General features: G+C 51.9%; 2 protein-coding genes across 4 annotated transcripts; both read right to left on the bottom strand.

Annotated features, from left to right (window-relative positions):
• Positions 1-835: 835 nt before the first annotated feature.
• On the bottom strand, positions 836-11,943 carry PIN1 (peptidylprolyl cis/trans isomerase, NIMA-interacting 1). Its single transcript, XM_054562205.1, has 4 exons — positions 11,848-11,943; positions 9,749-9,961; positions 2,334-2,444; positions 836-1,456 (listed from the first exon to the last, which is right to left on the bottom strand). The coding sequence occupies exons 1-4, from the start codon at positions 11,903-11,905 to the stop codon at positions 1,347-1,349; spliced, it is 492 nt and encodes a 163-aa protein (XP_054418180.1). The 5' UTR covers positions 11,906-11,943; the 3' UTR covers positions 836-1,346.
• Positions 11,944-17,941: 5,998 nt separating this feature from the next.
• Positions 17,942-23,200, bottom strand: UBL5 (ubiquitin like 5). Of its 3 annotated transcripts, XM_054562262.1 has the most exons (7): positions 23,103-23,200; positions 20,450-20,517; positions 19,631-19,766; positions 19,395-19,455; positions 19,122-19,205; positions 18,582-18,619; positions 17,942-18,123 (listed from the first exon to the last, which is right to left on the bottom strand). In XM_054562262.1, the coding sequence occupies exons 4-7, from the start codon at positions 19,448-19,450 to the stop codon at positions 18,080-18,082; spliced, it is 222 nt and encodes a 73-aa protein (XP_054418237.1). In that variant the 5' UTR covers positions 19,451-19,455; positions 19,631-19,766; positions 20,450-20,517; positions 23,103-23,200; the 3' UTR covers positions 17,942-18,079. The 3 variants fall into 3 exon arrangements, with proteins under 3 accessions (XP_054418237.1, XP_054418235.1, XP_054418236.1); XM_054562260.1 differs by lacking the exons at positions 20,450-20,517; positions 23,103-23,200 and having other exon boundaries at positions 19,725-19,812; XM_054562261.1 differs by lacking the exons at positions 20,450-20,517; positions 23,103-23,200 and having other exon boundaries at positions 19,631-19,810.
• Between the last annotated feature and the right edge of the window lie 103 nt (positions 23,201-23,303).

Here is a 23,303-nt window from a genome sequence, read left to right as displayed (position 1 = left end):
CCAGAAACCTGCCAGATTGGAGTCCACCCAGGTGACTGAGACTCAGGCCATTATATTAGATTCAGCCCTGGGAGCCTCCCTTGGGATCAAGCCAGCAAGGCTTTAATTTGCTCAGGTCCCCAAGCTCTGGCAGCCTGCCATCCCCACACTGCAGCTGATGCCCATGAAGAGGGGGTGGCCAGAGTGGGCATAGCCACCCAACAAACCCATAAAGCCCCAGAATGAATGCTGGGCCCCCAGCCCACGCGCTGGCACAGGGGCAGCTGCGAGGGGATGGATGGCAGGCCGGCCACGCCCGCAGCGCCCGCCTCCCATCTGCCACAGGATTCCCCTCTGCTCCAAGACAGCCCCTCCCCCGGTGCTCCAGCACAGGCCCTCCTGGCATCTGCAGAAGCGGCAGGACCCAGGCACCACCTGCCGGAAGAGCTTGTGGTGAGACAGAGGCAGGCAGCAGGGTGTGGGGCATGGTTCGTTCTAACTGGGTGGTCCACGTGTGGAGAGGTGGGGGGCGTGCAGAGAGCACCAAGCGCAGAGGGGCTTTGATCGGGCTCTCCAAGGGCCCCCCCGCAGATCTCCAGCTCCATGTGACCCGCTGAGTCCAGAGCTGTGGGGTCAAGGCAGGGAATCTTTGCATTACAGAACACCCAGGTTTGAGGACGGCTGGTGCTGAATGGCGCCCCACTTCCCTGGAGACTGGCTGCTGGGATGAGCTCCTGGAGGACATCCTCAGGCCCGGATGTGGAGAGGCTTCTTAAGGAGGAAGTGCAGCCTGGACACGGGGTGGCGGGAAGGGGCCTGCTCCCTGGACAGTGCCCCCATTACCTCAGCAGGGAGGAAATGAGACACGGGACGGCAGAGCAGTGGTTCCAGGTTTAATGGAGGGCGCGGAAGGGGCTGCACCGCTGCTCAGAGGGCCCCAGGCAGTAGCAGCCCAAGCCCCACGCAGAGCATTTGCTTGGTGCAATTTAATAGAGGAACATGGCATAACCAGAAACAAAGTGAGGCCCTCCTACCCCTGTCCTGGACCTGGGGGGACAAGGGACAGCTCAGCTGACCAGGCCTCACCCCCTGGGTCTGGGGGCTCTGGGAGCCTCCCCACTCTGCTGCCCTTCCGAAGTCAATTCCTAAAGAGGAGGGAACCTGGCAGGGAGAGCCCCAGCATGGGGCAGACAGGGAGCCCCTAATGGTGCAGAGCCCCTCTCCTAGCCATTTTGGGAACAATAAATACTGTGTGACATCAGCAGGGAGGGGCGCCCATGCTTGGCTGGCGGCAGTAAGCAGGGTCTGCGGGCCCAGCCACCCCGCCCCGCCCCACCCCACAGGCCAGGCCTGGGCCACCTGCTCCCTCACTCCGTGCGCAGGATGATGTGGATGCCGGAATCCGTGAACACGGGCCCGCTCATCTCCCCCGTCCGAAGTGCAAAGGAGGCGTCTTCAAATGGCTTTTGCATCTGACCTGGGGAAGCGTAGGGGATGGTGTGTTGGGGTCAAGACCTGGCAGGAGCTAGGACCAGGCAGGGCAGCCAGATGGGGCTCCCACCTGCGCCCAGCCTAGCACTCATCTGTCTCTAGGTTTCTGGCCCTGTTACAGTGCGAAGCAGCCTAGCTGGAGGTGGCAGGGCCATTAAAGAGGCCCCAGGAAGGCTGAGGACAGCATGAGGGATGTCAGGCAGAGCTGCTGGCGCTGCTGTGCGCTTAGAGATGCATTTTAGTGATGAATTTGTCTCCTGGGGCTCAGTTCCCAGCTCCTGCCATGTCGTGTCCTGCCTGCCTCCTGGGGTGGGCGGCAGCTCCTTGTTGGTTACCCCACACCTCTCACCCCATCCTGGGTATCTCAGGGATGGAAGAAAAGGGGGACAGAGAGGAGGAGGTGGTGACCTGGTCCTCTCTGTTCTTCCCTTCCCACTGTCCTAGACAGGTTAAACTCGGGGCTGCTGATCCGATTGACCCGCCCTCCTCTCGCCTCTGGCTCCCCACCAGTAAGGGCAGGGCGGAGGATTCTGGGGTATTAACCTGGGGCTCTCAGGGGGCCCTGCCTTACATCTCCAATGAGGAGAGGCAAATGGCAGCTTGTGGGATCTGTGATGGGGAAAAATGTGCAAAGAAACACGCAGACTGTCCCCCCAAACTGGGACAGAATGACATGGGGAGGAGGCTCTGACAGTCACCCTGTCCCCCCCACCAGCAGGGCAGCCTCTGATGCCTGAGGGAGGGACTGTGCTGCCACCTGGTGGGCCCTGAAGGCCTGTGCGGCAGGGGCCATCCCATCCGTTCTCTACAGGCTGGTGGGCCCGAGGCTCCCCGAGGCTCCGTGGTGCCCGTCATTTGCGCACCTCTGCTGAAGGCACCCAGGTCTCCCCTGGCCTTGGCCGAGCTGCAGTCACTGAACTGTGAAGCCAGAGATTCAAAGTCCTCTTCTCCCGACTTGATCTTCTGGATATAGCCTGTGGACACACGACATGGGACACACAGGAGACCTGCATGTCAGGGGTGGGGTGGCAGCACAGGGCAGTAGGCTCCAGGTGCAGGGTGGCACATCGCTCACAGTGGAGCCATCAAATCCCGCTGTGCTGTGCGCACACATGCGTGCGCGTGCACAGGGGAATACTCGCCACTCACATGCTGACCACATCCACAAATGCCTTCTCCCTGCACACGTATGCAGAGCCATGCCTCGGGCCACAGGTGTCCATGAAGTAGTGCCCTCCACATGCATGCGCACTGAGAGCTGGCAGAAACCGCAACAGTTGTGCTGGCTTACACCCTGTTCCTAAGCTCCCGCTCCCTTCACACTCTCCCCGACTCCACACAAACACAGCCTGAACCTAACAGGATCTCTTCCCACCTCCCATACATACCCTGAGGAAATCTAACTCCAGGCCCTCCTGGGGAGGACGGCAGGAAACAGGAGAGACAAAGAGGGATGCTGGAGACTGGGGCCCCCTAAGAGCTCCCAGGACAGTGGTGGGAAACTTTTCAAGAAGCTTCTAGGAGAAAGGCAGGAGGCCTGTGCGTGAGCCCAGCTCTGCCACAGGAGCCAGCTGAGTCCTCAGCCCCTGGGCCTCAGTTGTCCTGTCTGTCAAAAGCTGGAGGAAGGCCTGGATGGCTCACTGGGGCATTGTGAAGAGACCCAGGAAAGGACACATGTCATTTCCATGGACTACAGCCCCAGAGGCAGCTGACAAGACTATTTTTCCAGCTGCCCTAACAGGGTGTGTTGGCAGAGCACCACATTCTCTGTGTGGCCCAAAGTGCCCCCGGTAGGTACCAATTTCCTCTGGATGGAGAGGGAGGCTGGGGCTGACAGGAAGGAAAAGGATGAGTGAGGAAAAGGGCTCCCAGCAGAGGGTGCCAGGGGGCAGCGATGAGCATCGGTGTGACTCTCCTTTGGGGACAGAGCACAGAAGACCCTGGGTGTGCAGGGAGGAAGGAGCCACCAGCTGCTCTTTTGAGTCTAGGCAGGAGCCCTTGGCGCCAGAACTGTCCTTCCCTCCCTCAATGCCTACGCCCTGCTCTCACCAGCTACCCTGGCACGCGAATGAGCGTCCCTGCCAGCCTCTTCCCTGTGCCCACAGGCTCAGCCACACGGTGGACTCCCACGACCTCTGGCCCCGGACCTCCACTCTAGCTGGGCCTCATGGCCTTCCTGACTGTCACTCTCCCTAGGCCCCTGGGGGTGCCCGAGACCATGTGCCCACCCGGCTCGGCAATGGGACACCAGCACACATCAGATGGGAGGGTGACCCTGTCACACCTGCCAAAATTTCTGCCCGCCACTGTGACACTGATCTGCCACTCCTCTCTGATCCAAACAAGGCTGTGACACACCTGCCTGGGCCCCACAGGGACTCTGCTGATTAATCTACCTGGTACTCTGAGGCTCAGGCACCCGACCAGGGCCATCTGCCTGACGCTGGGCTGCGAACTTCACCAGGCCCATCAGCCTCAGATTCCTGTTTGACCTCAAGGTCACTGTCATACATCTGCCAGGGACCACAGTTAAAATGGCATGACTATGACCATGTGCCCATCACCCATCTCATTGCACATCACAGCAGCAGCTGCACGCAGTGTTCTGGTATCTGATCTGCTTGATACTCCCACAAATTCCGGTCACCCCTGCCTTCTCCATGTTCCTGTCACCTACAGGAGTGTCTGGTCTTGGCCACAAGATGCAAGGGAACCTTCAGATCCCTGTGTCCCCTCAGCTCAGTCTTATACACGCCCTTCATGGCACCCCAGTCGCGCCCTGCTTCTCTGCTCCCCTCGCCCCCATCTACCGGCCACCCTTACTTAGGTATCTCTTCCCATCTGAAGCCCGCCTGCTGTCTTCCGGGCTCACTGGGAGGCTTCCTTATGACCCAGCAGCGTGAGGTGCCTCCCTGGGTCTGCATTCGCCACTGTCCTGTTTGTATGGCTGTGACCTGCCTCACACCGAGAGGACCAGGGCTGGGTCGGCCTTGCTCACCGCTGTGTCCCCAGAACCTGGCGCTGTACACAGAACAGGTGTGCACTAATGTTGAAGGAATTAATGAATAAATGAGACAGAAATAGGCCACAGGGAAGAAGGGAGAGGGATCCAACACTGGGCTCTGTAGGCAGAAATGCTGGAATTGCATGTTTTTTTTTCTGTGAAACTCAGGTCCAAATGCTAAAGAGGGGGCAAGAATGGAAGTACAAACCAGGCTCCCCTGGCCTTTTCCTGGCAATGCCCTGGCCTCACCTGACTGCGTCAAGGCCAGTCACCGAGACAGCAGTCACCCGAGCTCCGGCTCGGGCACTGACTGAGAGCCAGGCAGACCAGGCGGCCTCTCGGGGAGCCCCAGTCTGGAGCAAACACCTTCCCCTGCTTTTGGGAGTTCAGGAGCCCCTGAAACAGGATGCACAACAGAACAGCATCTGCCTCTGCTGGCAGATCACAATACCCCCGAGGCTGAGGAGGGTGGACTCTGAACCTGAACTGCTGTGTTTGCATCCCAGCTTTACCACTCCTGAGCTCTGTCACCCTGGCGGGCGACTTTTCCTCTTGGAGGAGACGGGCTGACCTGTAAATGGGTTAATTAGCAGCTCCCACCTTGGAGAGTTATTGTTTGGAGTAAAGAAGTTACTGCTGGAGCAGGGCCTGGACTACTGCAAACCCCTGACAGCTACTAGCTGTCAGTCCCCATAATATGGAATTGTGTGCTCCCAATTCATGTGTTGAAGCCCTGATCCTTCAATGTGCCTGTATCTGGAGATAGGCCTTTACAGAAGTGATTAAGGTCAAAGGAGGCCATGAGGGTAGGGCTTTGATCCAATAATTAATGTTCTTATAAGAGACACCAGAGCCCTGGCTGGCATGACTAAGTGGATCGAGCGCCGGCCTGTGAACTAAAAGGTCATCAGGTCAATTCCTGCACATGCCTGGATTGCAGGCCAGGTTGTAGGCCAGCTGGGGGCACGCGAGAGACAACAGTCAACGTATCCCTCACATGTCATGTTTCTCTCCCTCTCTTTCTCCCTCCCTTTCCCTCTCTCTAATAATAAATAAATAAAATCTTTAAAAAACAAAAAATTCAAAGAAACACCAGTGAGCTCCTGCTTTCTCTCCACACGGGCACGCACGAGGGACAGGCTATGGGATGACACTTCAGCTGGCAGCTGTCTATGAGCCAGGACAAGAGCCCTCACCAGAAGCCGAGTCAGTCAGAACCTTCACCTCAAACTTCCGGCCTCCAGAACTGTGAGAAATAAATCCCTGCTGTCGAAGCCCCCCAGGCTCTGGTGCTCTGCAATGGCGGCCCGCTTACGCAGCAAAGTTACCTAAGGGCAAGTGAGTGAACAAATGGGGTGGTCTCTGACCCTAAAAAGGTATGGAGACAAACAAGGGAAGAAACCTGGACAGGAAAAAGGCGACAGGCTTAGTCCCATCATCCCAGAAGACCCAAGATCCAGCAGGAAGGGCCCAGAGAGACCACAGACCTGGCCTGAAGCCAACAGGCTGGAAGAGAGTCACTGATGTTGGGAGGGGGACTTGACCACAGGCACTCATTCACCCTTGATCCTGGGCATGGGTGCATTTGGGGGGACTATTGCTCACACCAGGGCCTCCCCGAAGCCCTACAGCCCTGGGCATATGGGAGCAGAGGGATGGAGAGCAGGTGGGGAGGGCTTCTCCCTGGCCTGACCTCCTCAGACAAGGACACGAGCAATTTCGGGCAGCCAGTTCTTGGATCCCTGATCGCCCCTGGCCGCAGCCCAGCAGCTGCAGAGGAGCCGACACAGAGAAAGGGAGCATCAGCAGAAAACTTGGATGTGCTGGTTCTCACTGCGGGCAGCCTGTCCCCTTGGGGCAACGGGGAGCACTGGCTCTAAATGGATACTGATGGGACTCCAGACCAGGCTGCCAGCTACAGAGTGTGCTGCCCAAATCCTCACCTGATCACCTGGAACAAGCCACGACAGGGGGAACATTCGCTTTCAGGGGAGAAAACAGGAGGCCCAAACGCCCCGAGCTCGCTGACACGGCACCACAGCGTGTGCCTCACTGCTCACCCTAACAGTCCTGGAAGAGGCTTGGTCTCAGGACACTGAGGCCAAAAGAGGGACATCACTGCCCAAGGTCATCAGAGGGTCTGCACGCTGAGCCTGCCAGCTCCCTGCATCCCTGCCCAGAGCTCTTCCCATTGGCTTTGGGGAAGCAGCTGGGGCTGTCTGTGGGCAAAAGCCTTGTCTTGACCTTGGCGCCCCACCACACACTACGGAATGACGGAGGTCAAGGCTCCACCTCGTAGACAGTGAGTGCCAGGCACGGAGCCCACTGCTCTACTGGCCACTCCCTGGATTTTCATGGCCACCTTGCCCCCATTTTATGGAAAAGAAAACTGAGGTTCTGAGAATGAAGACACTTGCTTAAGGCCACAGAGCTGGCACCAGCATCCATCTGTGTGACTCTAGGGCGGGCCATACTGGTTTCAACCTTACCCATCCCCCATGGATTCTGAATCCTAAATCTTTCTAGAATCTGGTCCATCCCTCCTCCCACCTACCTCCAAGTTTAAGTCACATCATCTCTAGGTGCAATTCCTCCCACAGCTTTACCAGGCCTTCCAGCAGAGGCAGGCACACCCTACCTTTTCTAACCTAGTCCTCATCCACGTAAAGTTAGGCCCCAGGGCTCCGCTGCCTACTGGGAGCGTCCCCCACCCCAGGTAACCCTCTCCAAGATCCAAGCTGACCTCAGCACCTTCAGGCCCCCACCACAGTTGTCAGCTCCACCGGACACTCACCTGTCCATCCTAGAGACGGGAGGGGGGCGTCCTCTCCTGCCACTCCCAGGCAGCCCCCACAGCCTGACCATTTCCCCTCTAAGACACGATGAGATCTCAGGGTGCCCGCCTGCTTAGCCTCCTGCCCTCTCTCGCTAGGACTGTCCCAAGAGCGTCTGGCTGATCTGCTGCACCTGAGCCCTCTCCCAGTTGCCTCCCCAAGTTCTCTTCCTCTGGCTCCTCAGATCGAGTGAGTCCCTCCCCAGACTGCACCTCTCCCCAAGTCCCCTCAACTGGGGGTGGTGCTTCCTGCCACTCAATCTCAAATGCTTGTTACCTCTTGCTCATTCTCATGTGGTCCAGAAGCCTCAAAACAGAGACCACTTGAATTGGGAGGACCCAAGGAGTCATCTCAAGATGCTCTCTGGGCTTTCCCCACCTACTTCCTCCTTTTCCCCTGGGGGAGACAATTCCCCACCCCCACTTTCCCTCTTTATCACTCACGATTGGTCCCAGCCCGCCTGGGCTCCGGACCCTCCAGCTTCCCTGGCCCTTCACCCTCGAGCCACACAGTTCTGAAAGCACGCCACTGCAGGGCCCCTCTCCGGGTCACACTTGGCCACGTGTTTCCTGCTGTCACCAGGAAAGACCCCAACTCTGCCCCACTTTGGGCCCTCCCCCGCCTGGCTGGGACCTGCCCTTGCAGGATCTGGTCCCTCTTTAGTCCCCTGCACAGCCTTCCCAGGTTCTGTTTACAGCCCAGCCCCAGGCCTTTGTCATTTTTTCTACCAGGAATCCTTCTCAGTTCCTGTTGGTTCATGAACCAGTGCTGTGAGTGCTAACACAGGCCAGGCTGTGTGCTGGGGAGCGGAAGTACAGTGGGGAGATAGGTCCAGTCCTTGCTCTTGGGTGAGACTTTTAATCTGCCTTCAAGATTCCGTGCAAGAACTCAGATCCTCTCTATAATGCTATGAGGTATGAGGCAAACGGGTGCCATTAATCATGCCAAACACCACATGGCGGGGGGGGGGGGGGTGGGGGGTGGGGTGTGGGGGTGTGTGTGTGTGTGTGTGTGTGTGTGTAAGTAATATCCTACAGACCAGGTACTGGACCCAGTGATATGATAGTTAAACAATAGCCATTACTTACTGAGTGTGTACTCTTTGCCAGGCCTGTGCTAGTAACAACAATCAAAATCACTGCTAGCAATTTTACTAGATGCCAGGTGCTATTACTTGTGCTTTACTGTATTAGGTCAGAGTCCTCACAACCACCCTATGGGGGGGTCCTATTAGCATATGTTAACTTTAGAGGTGAAAGAGACTGAGGCTCAGAGATGTTAAGTAACTTGCTTAAGGTCACACAGCCAGGACCTGGCAGTCAGATGGGAACTCAGACTGCCTGGGCATGAGTGAAGGACCAGGTACGTGGGGCAGGAGGGGTCAGGGAGAGGTCTAGGGCCTCTGGTGGCAGAGGCTCAATGGGTGATGAAATCACGCAGAGATGCAGACCAGCACTGTCCAAAAGGACTTCTTGCAAGGATGTAAATGTTTTTATATCTGAGCTGTCCAAGATGGCAGCCACTAGCCACGTGTGGCTACTGAACACCTGAAGTATGGCCAGCACCACTAAAGAACCAATCTTTAATATTCCTTAACTTTAATTAATTTAAATGGACACAGCCACATGTAGGTAGCAGCAGCCTTACTGGACAGCTCCAGATCAGGGTTCTGCCAACAATGGCCCACAGGCCAAAGCCTGCTATTTTTGTAAACAGAATTTTACTGGCATATAGTCATGCCCATTTGTTTACATTTTGTCCATGGCTGCTATCACATTACAAAGCAGAGCAACAGAGTCTGTATGGCCGGCAAAACCTAAACTATTTACCATCTAGCGCTTTAAGAAAAAGTTTGCCAGCCACTGCTTGAGACTGTGGAGAAGAGAACAGCAAGGTACAGCTTCCTCTCCCTGGGCAGAATAAACTTACAAACTGCTGGCCAGTTGTGTACTGCCCCCTTTCCAACCTCTTGCATGCGCTGCAGAGCCCTGCTTGATGATATTATTACCAACAACAGTGCCCACTGACCGAGGGCCCACTGTGCACCATGCACTGTCTCATCCCACGGGATTTCCAACAGCCCTCAGAGGCAGGTATATGACAATGTCCATTTTATAGAGGTGAAAAGTGAGTCTCAGGGAGGTGACTTGGGTCCCTCGAGGTCATAAAGCTTACAGGGGCATAGCTACTATCTTAATCCAGGTCTATCTTAACCCAAGGCTGGGTCCTCCCACTCCTACAGATGGAAAGAAAAAGAAGAGGTGGCCGTGTGGGTCAGGCTCATGTCATGTACAGGCACTTCCATGCTGGCCAAGGCCACCACACCTGACAGCTGAGCAAGCTGGGGCGAGGGGGTGGCTGTGATTTCTACAAGGTGTGCTCTGGGCCCCTGGGGGAGAGGAACCCCCTCCCTCCAGACCGTGTGTCCAGCCCTGCTCACTGTTGATCAGCTCCAGAGCCTCCTCCTTGGTCCGGGTGATCTTCTCTTGCCTCCACGATGAAGGCCGCCGTGACTGGCTGTGCTTGACCAGCAGGTGTGAGCAGCGGACCCTGGTGGGTTCCCCCTGTCCATTTTTGCCTCCGCCACTGCTGTTGCCACTTGGCCGCTCCCACTGGCTGGCATTAGTGATGTGATTGAAGTAGTACACCCGGCCTGGAGGGAGAGGAGGTGGGAAACTCAGCTGGGCCTGCTCATAGGACACTACCCTGAGGCCAGATAAAGGGACTGGCCTACGAGATGCCATCATTCAGCAAATCCACTGTGTGTCCACCGGGTGCCACAGGCCCTTAAGGGAGCTGACATTCTAGGTTGGGGCAGATCAGCACCAGTCAAGCAAATAAGACATGGTAACTTCAGTCATGGGTAACTCTGAATAACCCAGGGTAACAACAGAAGCCAGGGTGGGGGAGATGAAGTGGTTCAAGGCACGCACTCAGCAGCCAGACCACCTATTCAAATCTGGCTCTGCCCCTCACTCACTGCATGACCTACCTTCCCCAGGCCTCCATTTTCTCACCTGTAAAATGTAGATGACAACAGTACCTTCCTGTGGGGTTGTTGTAAGGACTAAGTAAGTAGTTTGTATCTCTAGAGTGCTTAGTATAGCTCCTGACACACACTGAGAGTGTAACAGCCATTCCTATCTCTGTTTTATAGACAACAAAACTAGGTAATGTTTCCCGAGTGTTTACTGTGCTCCAGGCACATTATGCAGAGAGGTAGGAACTGTACCCCGATGTCAGGCACCAAAGCTGTGCTCTTTCCCCCTACAGTGTCCTGCACAAAGTGGAGCCAGCATAGCTGGGGGCCAAATGACACCCAGGGATGCACACGGCACACAAGAAACTTGAAGTGGGAGGGACCCAAATGAAAAGAGCTGTCATTCCAGGGACCCAGAGTTTGCCTGGGTTACATGGAGGACTTGTGCCCAGCACTGTGAAGGGCTGGATGTCACCCCTGAGGACTGTCAGGGTCGAGCCAAGCAGAAATGGCAGGACTGGAGTAAGGTGAGCCAGAGAGGAGCCACTGATGGTCTCTGAAGCCTTAGCAATGGACTGTCTCCCTGAAAAATGGGGGTGAAGAAAGAGATAAGGCCATCGAACTTCCTGGGGTTAATGTGGAGAGTGGATGATGATGTATGCAAAGTGCTCACCAGAGTGCCTGGCGTTCAATAAACCAGAATTATTACTGCGACTATGATTCCTGTGAGCAATGGAGTAAGATGCAGGGACCGCTTCTCTGCAGTTCGCAGTGACAAGGGCATGGGACTCTGGAGCCAAAATGACTGGGTTCTAACCCGGCCCGAAGCCCCCTACTCCCTCAAATGAATGACTTCGGGCAAGTTCCTTAAATTTTCTGGCCTCAGTTTCGTCACCTGCAAAATGGAAATAATGGCTACCAACTTCCCGGAGTTGTGGCCAGAGAGAAGAAACTTAAAACGCTTGACACAATGATTGGCGCTGATAAAAGCGCCCTGTTGTCCACATTATTATTGTGGATAAGCCTTAAATCGGACCAAAGAACAGGAGCCCTCGTCAGGCAGAATATAACCATAGGCTCAGGATTAGGTGTGGGTGACAGGCGTGGTAGCAGCGGTAGGTTGGGCATCCGAGGCCGGGCAACACCCTGGGGCCACGCCCTGAGCATGGGGTTGGGATGTCCTCCCCCAAGGGGTCACCCCCCGGGCCCAGCGGGGTGCAGAGATGTTCCCCAGCGACATCAGGTGCATTAGGCCGAAAGATGTCAGCCCGATCCGCAGGGGCAGGGCCATCGCCCGGAGAGATGCCATGGGATCACCCCCTCACCGCCCCTCGCAGCGCGCTGGGCCTTCCCAGCCCCGTCCCTGCCTCAGTTTTCTTCGGCTTCCCAGCTCCAGAGGCTCGAGCCTCCACAGGGCGGGCCGGGGCCGTTACCCGGGACGACGCGGAGGAGCCAAGACCCCACGGGAATCGGGCGGCTGCGCCGTGCCCGAGGGGCGAGCTCGAGCCTTGCTTCCGCAGGCCCGCGCGGCCCCGCCCCAGCCCCGACCCCCGTGGCACCTGAGCTGCGGCTCATGCGCTTCTCCCAGCCGAGCGGCAGCTTCTCTTCGTCCGCCATCTTCCCTCCTGCTGCAGCGCCAGCTCCGCCTCCGCCACACCGCCTCTGCCACCCGCGCCCGCCCACCACCGCCGCCTATTGGCCAGGAACGCCTAGAACAGGGGCCTGGCAACGGCACTCATTGGGCACCTTAACTGGGCTTCTGGCTTTCTATTGGGCAGAAAAGAGAATAGGCGTATCCTCCCAGCTTTCTTTTTTTTCCTTACTGGGCCCGGCCCTTCTCCTCTCAGCTTCTTTAGTGGTGAAGAAGGGATACACTCCCACCTTCTCTAGACCCTTTGCAAGCTTCAGAGAAGTCTCGACCCCTTCTATGCGTCCTTAGTCACAGAACCCATCCGATTGGCCACCGCAGCAATTCCCTTCTTCCTAAGCCATTTCCGGAGCGCCGCAGTCCCCCATGCGGAAGTGTCTGGCTGGTGTGGAGGTAAAGGCAGCCAACGGGGTAGTTGAAAGATGCAGTGCTGCCTTTGCTGTGTTGCCATAGCAACGCAGTTGCCTTGGTGATGAGCAGCTAATAACCAGAAACCTAAATATGGCTCCTCCATCCTCCCTCTTTCCTCTAGATGTCCCAAACTATCCCACCCCCTTTTGTATGTTGTTCAAAGCTAACCCTTTTCCTATGTCACCGACCCAAACGCCTTACACTTTGGTACTTTGGAACCAACTCACTTCAGTATTTTTCTCTCCAGCTAGCTTTTGCCTCCATCCTGATGACTCGTGGTTGTTGGCACTGCCACTCAGATGGGGACATAGGAAGGGGCGCGGGTGGGAGGAGAATGAGTTCGATTTGAGTCAATTTAAAATGGAGTCTGCGGCGCCCATGGGACACTGAGGAGGTGGTTGGGGACCCAGGGATGGAGATACATATGGAAGTTAGACACTAATGGGGAAAAGTTCAAACACAGTTCATCTATAGCATGGACCCTCCTGTCACCTCTTAAAAACGATGAGGCGCAGTGACATGAAAACGGGGAAACTTGTTCACAAGAAAGTACAGACAGGGTGCAGTAGAAGGTTAACAGCACTGAAGAGCCAGATTGCTTGAGTTCAAGCCTGGCTCTACCATTTGCGACCCTGAACAAATTACTTAACCTCTACATTTCAGCTTTCCTATCTGAGAAATGAGGATAAGAAATAAAATATATTTCATACATATGTTTAGTATAAAGATTAAATGAGTTAATTTACATAAAGCACTCAAAACAGTGCCTGGTCTATACATAGCAAGGATGTATGTACTGGGTGGAAAAAAACAAATCATAGTACAGCATAGCAATTATAGTGTGTAGAAAAGTATAACAAATCAAGAAATAGAATTACTTAAAATAGTGACATCAGCCCTGGCTTGTGTGGCTCAGTGAATTGAGTGCCAGCTGCAAACCAAATGGTTCGATTCCCAGTTAAGGCACATGCCTGGATTGCAGGCCAGGTCACCAGTTGGGGGTGTGTGACAGGCAACCGATGTATCTTTCACACATTGATGTTTCTCTCCTTCTCTTTCTCCCTCCCTCCCCTTCTCTCTAAAAAGTAAATAAACTAAAAAAGGAAGAAAGAAAGAAAGAAAGAAGCAGGCCAATGATTCCTGAGACACAATCCCTTTAAAAAAATAATGACATCATTTATGGAAAGATAACAAAGCACTCAAAAAGCATAAAAAAGCAAACTGCTGAACAGTATCAATATTAGAATATGTATAATCATTTCAACTGAATCACAGAAAATTTCGGGATTCAATCAAATATTAATGACTGCCACTGGTGATGCAGGTAAAGGAAGAAGTGAGCAACTTAAATGACACTCTGATATATTTACAAGCACATTTTAGCATAATAATCTTTTTAAAAAGATAATTTTAGACCTAGGGCAGAGTTGCAAAAGTAGTATCGAATTTATATGGAATAGAGAGTTTCACATACCCTTCACCTAGCCTTTCCTGGTATTAGCATCTAATAACAGATGCTAATAACAGAACAGAGGTTCTTAACCAGAGGTGATTTTGTTCCCTGGGGATCATTTGACAATGTTTTTTTTTTTAAAGATTTTATTTATTTATTTTTTAGTGGGAGGAAGAAGGGGAGGGAGAGAGGGAAACACTGATCAGTTGCTTCATATGTGCTCTCCAACTGAAGACCAAACCTGCAACCTAGGCAGGTACCCTAACCGAGAATTGAACCAGTGACTTGCTTTGCAGGAGGAGGCCCAACCAGCTGAGCCACACCTGTCAGGGACTGACAATGCCTTAAGACATTTTTGGTTGTCACAATTTGGAGGGAGGGAAATGTTACTGGCATTTATTGGGTAGAGGCCAAGGATGCTGCTAAATATCCTATAATGCACAGCCTCCACAACAAAGAATTATCCAGCCCAAAATGCCAATGATGCCAGAGCTGAGAAACTCTGCCATAGAATATAAAAATTAAGAAATCAACATTGCTACAATACTATTAGCTCAACTAGGCTTGAATCCACATTGTCACATCTTCTTAGTCTCTTCCAATGTGACAATTTTTATGTCTTCTTTGTCTTGCATAATATTGATGCTTTTGAATAGTAGAATGGCCCTGATTTTGATGTTTTGTCATGATGGGGTTTGTCGGGTATTTTCTCATGATTAGATTGAGGTTATACGTTATTGGGAAGGATACCATTGAGACAATATAACCTCAGTGCATCATACCTAGTGTGCGATGTATTCCTGGTGGTATTAAGGTATCTATTGCTGCAATAACAAATTATCCTACAATTTAGTGGCTTAACATTTATTTTCTCACAGCTTCTTTGGCTCAGGAATCCATGCACAGTTTGGCTGGTGTCAGCAGGGGTGGCTGTGGTCTAATCTGAAGGCTTGACTGCACAGGATCTGCTTCCAAGTTCTCATGTGGCTGCTAGCAGGATTCAGTTGCTAGCAGGATATTTGTCTGAAGACTGCAGTTCCTCGCTTGCTACTGTTCAGGGGGCCTCTCCACAAGGCAGCTCACATTAGCAGCTGGCTTTCATCAATGAACAAGTGAGCAAGCCAAGACAGAAGCCAGTCTCTTTGCAACCTCATCTCAGGAGTGATATGCCATCACTTTTGATATGATTCTCTTTGTTAGAAACTAGGTTTAGCCTATACTCAAGAGGAAGGGATTACACAAGGGTGTGAATACACAAAGCAGAGGGGATCATTAGGGGCCATTTTAGAGGCTGCCTCCCACACCTGCAATATTAACTTTGATCACTTGGTTAAGGCAGTTTCCAGACTTACTATTGTAATGAATAAATACTTTTGAGGAAATACTTTGAGACTGCGCCCTTTCAACATGCTTTCATCCTTTTTGTTTGGGCACTTCCTACTTCCTGACACCACAAGATGCTCCATGCTCAGCTTGTATTTTCCCTGCCCCTATCTCTGGAAACACTCACTTCTCCAAGAAACCCTGGCTTCTTCCATCTGAGAATGCTATTTAGATATCAAGATCTGGGTGGTGGGCATGCTCATTGCTATTAGGATGTCACAGCTTCTGGTCCCTCTAAGTGCAAAAAACAAGGAAATAAATGTATACACACATATCTGCATTTCGACATTGTCTGCATACATAGTAAATAAAAACAATGTCCACACTGATGCTTTCAACTCTAATCCAGTCCTACAGGGTTCATTCTAACCACACCCTTCCACCCACCCGTGCCTTGTTTTATTTGCAACTTCTTTCTCCAGCAATGAGAAACCTGGCTCTCATTATCTACAATATATTTACCCATTTATTCAACTGTGTGTGTGGACATACATGTACATAAATTCCAGAACTGCTAAATCATATCCCTGTGAGGAATATATTTACCAACTAGAGTACAGTGTTTTTGCACACTTTTTGTCTTTAACCTTCCAGTACCCTATCATATACTTAAAATTTTTAAAAAATATTTATTTTTAGAGAGAGGGGAAGGGAAGGAGAAAGAGTGGGAGAGAAACATGTGCAAGATCCATTGGTTGCCTCTCACACACCCCCAGCTGGGTACCTGGCTCTCAACCCAGGCATTTGCCCTGACTGGGAGTTGAACACATGATCCTCCAGTTCACAGACTGGTGCTATGCCATTGAGCCACACCAGTCAGGGCCCCCATCATATACTTTTCCCAAACTTAGGTTAGCTTTCTTCCCCACCTCCTTCAGTGTGGTCATGTGATTCATTTGTAATGCAGGCAGATTCATCTGATGGCCTGCATTTCATCTTTCTTCCTACATCCTTTCTGACAAATGAAGAGTTCTGCATCTACCACCATGGTCCCAGACAGGGCAGTTCCATCACCACAAAAGTCCCTCCATACTGCCCTTTTATGTTAAAAAAAAAAAAAAAAGCTTAACAAAAATCAATAAAATACTAATTAAAAAGAATGGGATATATAATTTATATGGGAAGATGTCAAAAGCATCAAAAACACACTGCATGGTATGTGAATATTATAGAATGTATAATTTCCCAATTGTATAAAAACTATAGGTTGCATTTCAGAAAATGTCTGTATTCACTCAAATGTTAATGACTTCTACTGGTGGGAGGGATGGTGTTAATATGAAACAATTTTTAACAAAACATCTGGATTTTTTAAAAGCAGATATTAACATAGTTATCTGCTAAAAATAAAACTGAAGTTTACACAAATGCACTGGAAAAGTCCTGACCTAGGAGAGAGAAGGGAGTGAGGAGGGCGCTTTTACTGTTAACATGCACTTTTCTATGCTGATTTGAATTTATAAGGAATCACTTTGCCAAGGCTGTTGTGTAGTTTATTATGACTTTTTTTTTTTTTTTTTTGCTTTACTTCAGGTTTTACATTTGTTAATTTCTTTTATATATATAATTCTATCAAATTTATTGGGGTGATACTGGTTAATAAAAGGCTGTCATGGACTTAAGAAATTTTGTCCATGGGGGGTTGTATTTTAACAGGTAAAGGGGGAGACTGAGCTCTAAGCAAGGGTACCAGGAAACAGACATGTCTTAGGGATAGAAGGGAAGCCAAGAGGCGGGTAGAGATGTGACTAATGGGACCAAAGAGAAACATTCTCAACTGACTACAGGCCAGCAGCATCCCAGGCAGCTGGCAGGTTCACCTCCCAAGAAGCTTGGTGGTGAAGGGAAGGCAGAGGCCGGGAGGAGCTTCGGGGGAAGGGAAGGAGCAGTGGGCTAGACTTGACTGTGTTTGTGTACTGAGGTAGGATAGGGCAGGCAGGTCAATACAAGAGAGGAGAGGAAGAACGGAGCAAGGTTCTGGGTGAAGCTCCTGAGAAGGGCTGCGGTATAAGGCTCTGGGAAAGGACAGGGCCAAGGTCGACCTTAGGGTCTATGGCTAGGGGAACAGATACGGGGTGTTTGGTGTGCTGTCTACTTACATCTTGGAGAAGGCTGGAGACAGCGAATAACACCGTGTAGCAGACATCCTGCTGTTTTAATAGCATTAGCTCATTGAAATGTGGGCATTATCATGGTACCCCATTTCAGAGGAGGAAACTGAGGATCAAAGAAGCTTACTTCCCCAAATCCCACTATTAATGAGAGTCAAAATTCAGCCTATGCTGCACTGTCTTGCTCTGTCCAGTAGGATTTCATAAGCGCCAGGAACTGTAGATGCTTAACCATGTTTTATGTCATCTACACTTCACAACACGACAATGAACTATTGGTTCCAGTTAGAAAAGGAAGTGAAGGCTTATGGAGGTTACATAGCTTGCCCAGGGTCACTGTTGGTATCAGAGCTGGGATTCTACCCATCGTCTGTCTGAATCCAGAACCTGTGTTCCTATCTACTACATCTACTGTCCCTACCCAGAGGCTCCTTGGTCTATTAGGATGAAAATAATCTCAAGATCTCTTCCCCTTCGGAAACCCACGGCAAGCCCCAGGGTGCTGGGCTTCCAACGGGCTCCCAGTCTACTGGCTTGCTCTTCCCTCACTGATCCAGTCAATCTTGAGCTCTTACTGAGTAGCTGGGCACCGAAAGCATAGGGACAACAAGATAACAACTTCCCCTGCTTAGACAGCCCTCATTCAAAGATGACAACAATGAAGCTGCTTCTAAGTTTTTATTAACATGACTTTTTAAAAACAAGCATCCATACCAGTGTGGGGGCTGAGTGGGGGAGAAGAGGGGAGAAGTAGGGAGAGCAGAGTGTGGGGAAGGAATTCTGCTTTATTGGTAATAAAGCTCCAGGTTCATCCCATCGTGGATTTCATCTGAAGTAAAGGTGTTAAGGAAACTATGGGCTTGGTTCCCCCCTCTTTCACCTCTCACAGCTGGGACCAGGTAGCCTGAGCGCTCAACTCAAAGTCAAGGAAGCCACTTTGGACTGGGTCATTTTGATTTGAAAAGAATCCAGATTATTTAAAAAAAAAAAAAAAAAGGTTCATGCTCCTTTTGCACAGCCGACTCACTCCACCCTGACCTGTCCACACTAGGTGGAACTAAATAATAAGTATTTTGATCTTAAAGTGTCTTCTAAGCCTCAAAACATTTAACAAGGAAACCACCCTCCTCCTCCAACAAAATAACTGTGACTCCCATTTTCTAAATGCTTACCATATGCTACACACTAAGTTAAATATCTTATTGCATAATTCCAGATTCAGTATTGAACAAAGAGAACCAGGCCACGGTGTATAGACCCTTCCTCAAGATATCACACAAAGGATACAGTCCCCCAGAGAAACATGGTCCTTAAAAATCGTGTACCTGAAAGACAAACACCTTATGATCTCATCTATAAGAGGAATCTAATGAACAAAATAGAATCACAGGCATGGAAACATGGAACAGACTGAAAATGAACAGAGGAGAGGGGGAAGGGGGATAATGGAGGAAAGAAGAGGAACGGACCAGACAAAGAACACGTATGAATGACCCACAGACAGGGACAACAGTGTGGGAATTGACTGTGGCACCGCGCGTGGGATAGGCGGAGGAGGGCAGAGGGGGAAAATTTAGGACAACCGTAATAGAATAACATAGAATACAATACAATAAAAAATGATGTTAAAAAAGTAAACCAAAACCAGACAAAACAAAACTGTGTACCTACACGATAGAAACCTTTCGGACAGAAACCTGAGGTGGCCCTCCGCCCTGGAGGTAAGCTGCGGAAGCCTGCCTAAGCAAAGGGCTTTCTGCAGCATCCCCCCCAACCAAACCTTCTGATCTAGTCCTGCCCAGCCCCCAGCTCTGTCACTGCACTCACCACTTCTTTAACACGATCTTGTTCCAACGGGTACCCGTTTGGGCTGCGATCAGCTTCTTAAGGTCCCCGATGGTGTCATCGGTGCTGGGCGCAGAGTTAAGGAAAATGGTACGGAGTGGGAGAACGCAGAAGAGGACATTGCAGGGCTCAATGCACTTTGCCAGGACCCCATCCGTCCTCTCTACCACACAGACTGAGTTGTCTCACTCCAACGCCCCCCCACCCCCCACCTCCCGCGCCCGGGACCACTGTATCTCCGCCACCGGTGGATACTTGCACTTTACGCGGACCTTCTTCCCCAGACGGTCGTTGCAAACAACCTCGATCATCCTGTCTGGAACGACAGAGGGCAGGGGTTGGGAAGCAGCAGAGGCGGGACGTCGAAGTCTCCCAGGCCCCAAGACCTCCGGTTTAGACTTCCATCCGCTTCCCAACCCCCGAGACGCGAGCCTTCCCGGACCCCAAGTTCCGCGTCCCAGGACCGCGGATCCCACTCAGCCGCGCCTCACCCCCCTCAGGCCGCCTCTTGCGGGACCGTAGACCGTCGATGGCCGAGTCACAACAGCTTTCTCCGACTCCAGGCTACTCCACCTGGCCCCTCACCTCGAATCGTCTGGAACCTGCCGACGCCGCAACCTAGTCGCCCTAGAGCGAAGCCAGGGCCCGAGACGACACTGAGAACCGGAAACGGAAGCGTGCAGCTTAAAGCGCCCGCCCCTCCCCCGGTTCCTATTAACACCCCGTAGCATTCCTTGCGGGACCAGCCCTAGTGCAGGCTTGCGGGCCTCAGGCACGGCTTTGGGGTCCCCGGAGGCAGGGGAAACTTGCGGTTGGTGCGTGGGGCCGAGTGGGGGTCCCAGCCTGTGGGGGGCCGGGGAAGGGGCGTGGAGGGAGAGTCAGAGGTCAGGTGCCGGAGCCCAGCTCCTTGAGGCCCCATTCTCTGTGGGGAGACACCGTCAGTTGGTGGGGACCCTAAAGGGCCCTGGGTGACGTGCCGTTCCTGAGCTGGACGATGCCTTTTACTGCAACTACAGGGGATGGGGGTGGGGGGGCGGCGCTGGGCCGGGGTCTGCATCCCGTCCCACCCCCTGCCTTCATTCTGGGCTGGGCTTCCCCTCTGGGGTGCAGACTGTAGTTAGTAAGCGAAGGAACCACCTGATCCTGGGTCCTGGCCTGGGTACCAGCACTTATTAGAATAGACATTGCGTGCTAATGGCAACAAAAGCGAGGAAGGTGGAAACGGCACACATGCAAAATCTTACAGGTTTTTATGTTCAACAAAGGTAGCTCCCACCCTCAAGGAAGCACTTTGTAGATCTCAGACTTACCTTGTAGCCCCTGTACTGCAGGCTGGTTCCTTAGGGCTGGTGGGACAGGGGGCAGCCCTCCCTATGTTCTGTGGATGAAAAGGGAGTTGTAAAGAAAGTAACCTCACAGGGTGTTCTGATCATAAATTCCAGACTGGGAGGTCACAGTGGGTAGTCCAGTCCCAGACATAGAACGCTTTAGTAAAACCTTTATTTTAGCTTTAAGCAAGCCTTGTCGATTGTTTCTGAGAATGGAGGTTGACACACCTTTGTAATAAGCTTCACCACAATCAAGAGAGCAGATAATCTTGTTAACTATCATGTAATCCAATCCCTGCCTTTCTCTCCTCTCCATGTTGGTTCCCTCCTTAATTTCAAATGTGTAAGAGCTGCAAAACTGTTACTCTGTGGAGTATTTGAGGTCTTCCCAGCATGTCGTCAGTTTGACTCAGATAAACTCTTATAAAAATTCTCTACAGTTTTGGATGTTTCTTATGTTGAAACCACAAGAAAAGGGCTGAGGCTCATTTTCCTTGGTGCCTTTTGGTATTTTTCTGAGATTATCTACAATGAACATGTTACGTTTGTAATGGGGGGGATAGTAAATGGTTTTTTTTTTTTGTCCTCACCTGAGGACATTTTTTTCATTGCTTTTTAGAGAGAGAGGAAGGAGGTGGTGGTGGAGGGAGAGAAACATTGATGTGAAAGAGAAACATCGGTTGGTAGCCTGCCTTACACACCCCAACCAGGGATCGAACCTGCAACCTAGGTACATGCCCTGACTGGGAATCGAACCTGCAACTTTTTGTTGTATGAGAGGAAACTTCAACCAACTGAGCACACTAGCCAGGGCTGTAATTTTTTTCAAAAAGGAATTTCTAATTTCTCAACGTTAATCAAAGATAGCTCAAGCACAGGACTATGATGCTGAGTTATAGGCTGGGTGAGATTGGAAAGGGGTGGGGAGTGTTTTGGAAAGGGGAGGAAAATAAAATCTGAGATTGCTGGGGGCTTGGGCTCCATAGGGAGCTCCAGCTGGGCTAAGCCATCCTGAGGGGGGCAGGCAATGGGAAGTCCCAGAACTAGGCTGCCAATGCTACAGACACTCCCCTGAAAGCAGGTGAGAGGGGGAGGGGCCTCAGGAGACAGAATATCGTATCTTAATGACCTGTCACCACACCCTGGTAATTATAATTTGGGGCTTCCTATGAGGGGGCTCAGTGACTGCGCAGTGAAGGGCCAGAGCAGCCCCATCCCCCTGCCTGGGACGCAGTAGGATCTGCAGTCAGACTCACTCCTTCTGAGGATGGCAGGTACTTCCTAGGAAGGAGAGGTCTGGGTCATGACCCTAGGAGCAAGCTGGACAGGTCCCTTCTGCTCCCTTGCTTCCTGGGTTTCTGACCCAGAGGAAGGAGCTGTCTTATGGGGATCCCTTCTCTTCACTCTGCAGGTGGGGCAGAAGATGGTTCTTAGGAACCTCCTGCAACTGTGCTGATGGCAGAGGTACCCTCCATCTTAAACTTAAAGGCAACCCTCCCACCCAGGGTTCACCAGAGGGGAAATAATCTTAGAGGTGGGGGGAGATGTTCAGGCGATCAGCCGGCCTTGAGAATACAGCAATAACCAAGGCTGACCTACGACCTTAGAGTCCAGTCTGATAGAGGAGGAAAACAAGACGACAAAGGAAGAAGTCCTTGCAACACACTGTGATAGGTGGTGTGAGTGGAAGCCCAGGCCCTGGGAGCCCAGAAGGCATTGCCCCTGCAAGATGGTGTGGGTTTTCCACAGGAAATTGCAACCATAGGGCATTGTGAGGGAGGCCACATTCTGGCATCAGAAAGATCTGGGCTTGAGGTACTGGCATATGACTTGATCTCTGTGCAATTCTTTTCTTCCAATCACAAGGTGGCTGCCAGAGCAGGAAACATCTTTTCTGTTCTCTTGTTTGAGGAAAAATATCAAAGTTTTTATTTATTAATACGTATTTGGGACTTACTTTTTTTTTTTTTTACAGGTAATATGTATTTGCACATGGTAAAAATTCAAGCAGTACAAAAGTATATATGCAGCACATAAAGTCTGCTTGCCTTCAGACCCCCAGTCCCTCCCCAGGAACAACTGCCCTTAAAAGTTTCCATTTCCTAGCCCTGGCCGGGTGGCTAGGTTGGAGCATCCACCCATACATCAAAAGGTTGTGGGTTACTTAGATCGCTGGTCAGAGCACATACCTAGGTCGTGGGTCTGATCCCCGGTCAGGGTGCGTACTGATTATGTTCCTTATCAGCTGCTATTTTAAAAATGAGTGATATTTGATAGTACTGTCAACTCAGCCTCTATGGGAACAATTTGTCATATCAATCAAAACGAAAAATTCAACATGCCCTTTAAAGTTATTTCACGTCTACAAATTATTTTCGTGCATATGCATCAAAAAACATTGTTAAGTATTGAAAGGTAGAAGCCAAGCTCTCCGCCACGTTCTCCGCTCCTGCCCCGAATACGGCCCCCAGGGTTCGTTACGGCCTCGGTTACACCTTCCCGGCTCGGTCTTGCTCCCCAGCTCCGGCCTCTCACGTCTCCTCCCGGCCTTGCTCCCTGACCTCGTCATCATCCCAGCCAGGCCTTTCGAGTTTGGCCCCTGTCCCGTCCCCCTAATTCCGGCTTCGGGGCTCACCACGGTCCCCAGCTCTGCTCCTGCGCCTCCTGTCACTGCTCCAGCTGCGCCTTCGGAGCTCGGTCCGGGTCCCCAGCCCCGCCCGCGAGGAGCCTCCCCGTTCTAAAGCCCGCCCCCGAACCGCCCCGCCCTTAACCACGCCCCCGGGTCGTCACCGCCCTAGCCACGCCTTCCCCGCTTAGTACACCTTTCAAGTTAATC

Source organism: Pteronotus mesoamericanus, unplaced genomic scaffold (genome assembly GCF_021234165.1).
Source record: "Pteronotus mesoamericanus isolate MK-2021 breed Mesoamerican mustached bat unplaced genomic scaffold, CSHL_Meso_final scaffold_636, whole genome shotgun sequence".
Classification (NCBI taxonomy): Eukaryota; Metazoa; Chordata; class Mammalia; order Chiroptera; family Mormoopidae; genus Pteronotus; species Pteronotus mesoamericanus.
This window is presented reverse-complemented; position numbering and strand designations above follow the sequence as displayed.

What these genes read in the sequence shown, in the direction of transcription:
- PIN1 (XM_054562205.1), bottom strand. Translation starts at nt 11,905, where the DNA reads ATGGCGGACGAAGAGAAGCTGCCGCTCGGCTGGGAGAAGCGCATGAGC. An exon ending in GCGCATGAGCCGCAGCTCAG is followed by an intron (nt 9,962 to 11,847) that starts GTGCCACGGGGG and finishes CTCTCCCTCCAG; the next exon opens with GCCGGGTGTACTACTTCAAT. An exon ending in GGCTCTGGAGCTGATCAACA is followed by an intron (nt 2,445 to 9,748) that starts GTGAGCAGGGCT and finishes GTGTGTCCACAG; the next exon opens with GCTATATCCAGAAGATCAAG.
- UBL5 (XM_054562262.1), bottom strand. Translation starts at nt 19,450, where the DNA reads ATGATCGAGGTTGTTTGCAACGACCGTCTGGGGAAGAAGGTCCGCGTA. An exon ending in AAGATCGTGTTAAAGAAGTG is followed by an intron (nt 18,620 to 19,121) that starts GTGAGTGCAGTG and finishes TTTGTCTTTCAG; the next exon opens with GTACACGATTTTTAAGGACC. An exon ending in CCATGTTTCTCTGGGGGACT is followed by an intron (nt 18,124 to 18,581) that starts GTATCCTTTGTG and finishes CCTTTACTTCAG; the next exon opens with ATGAAATCCACGATGGGATG.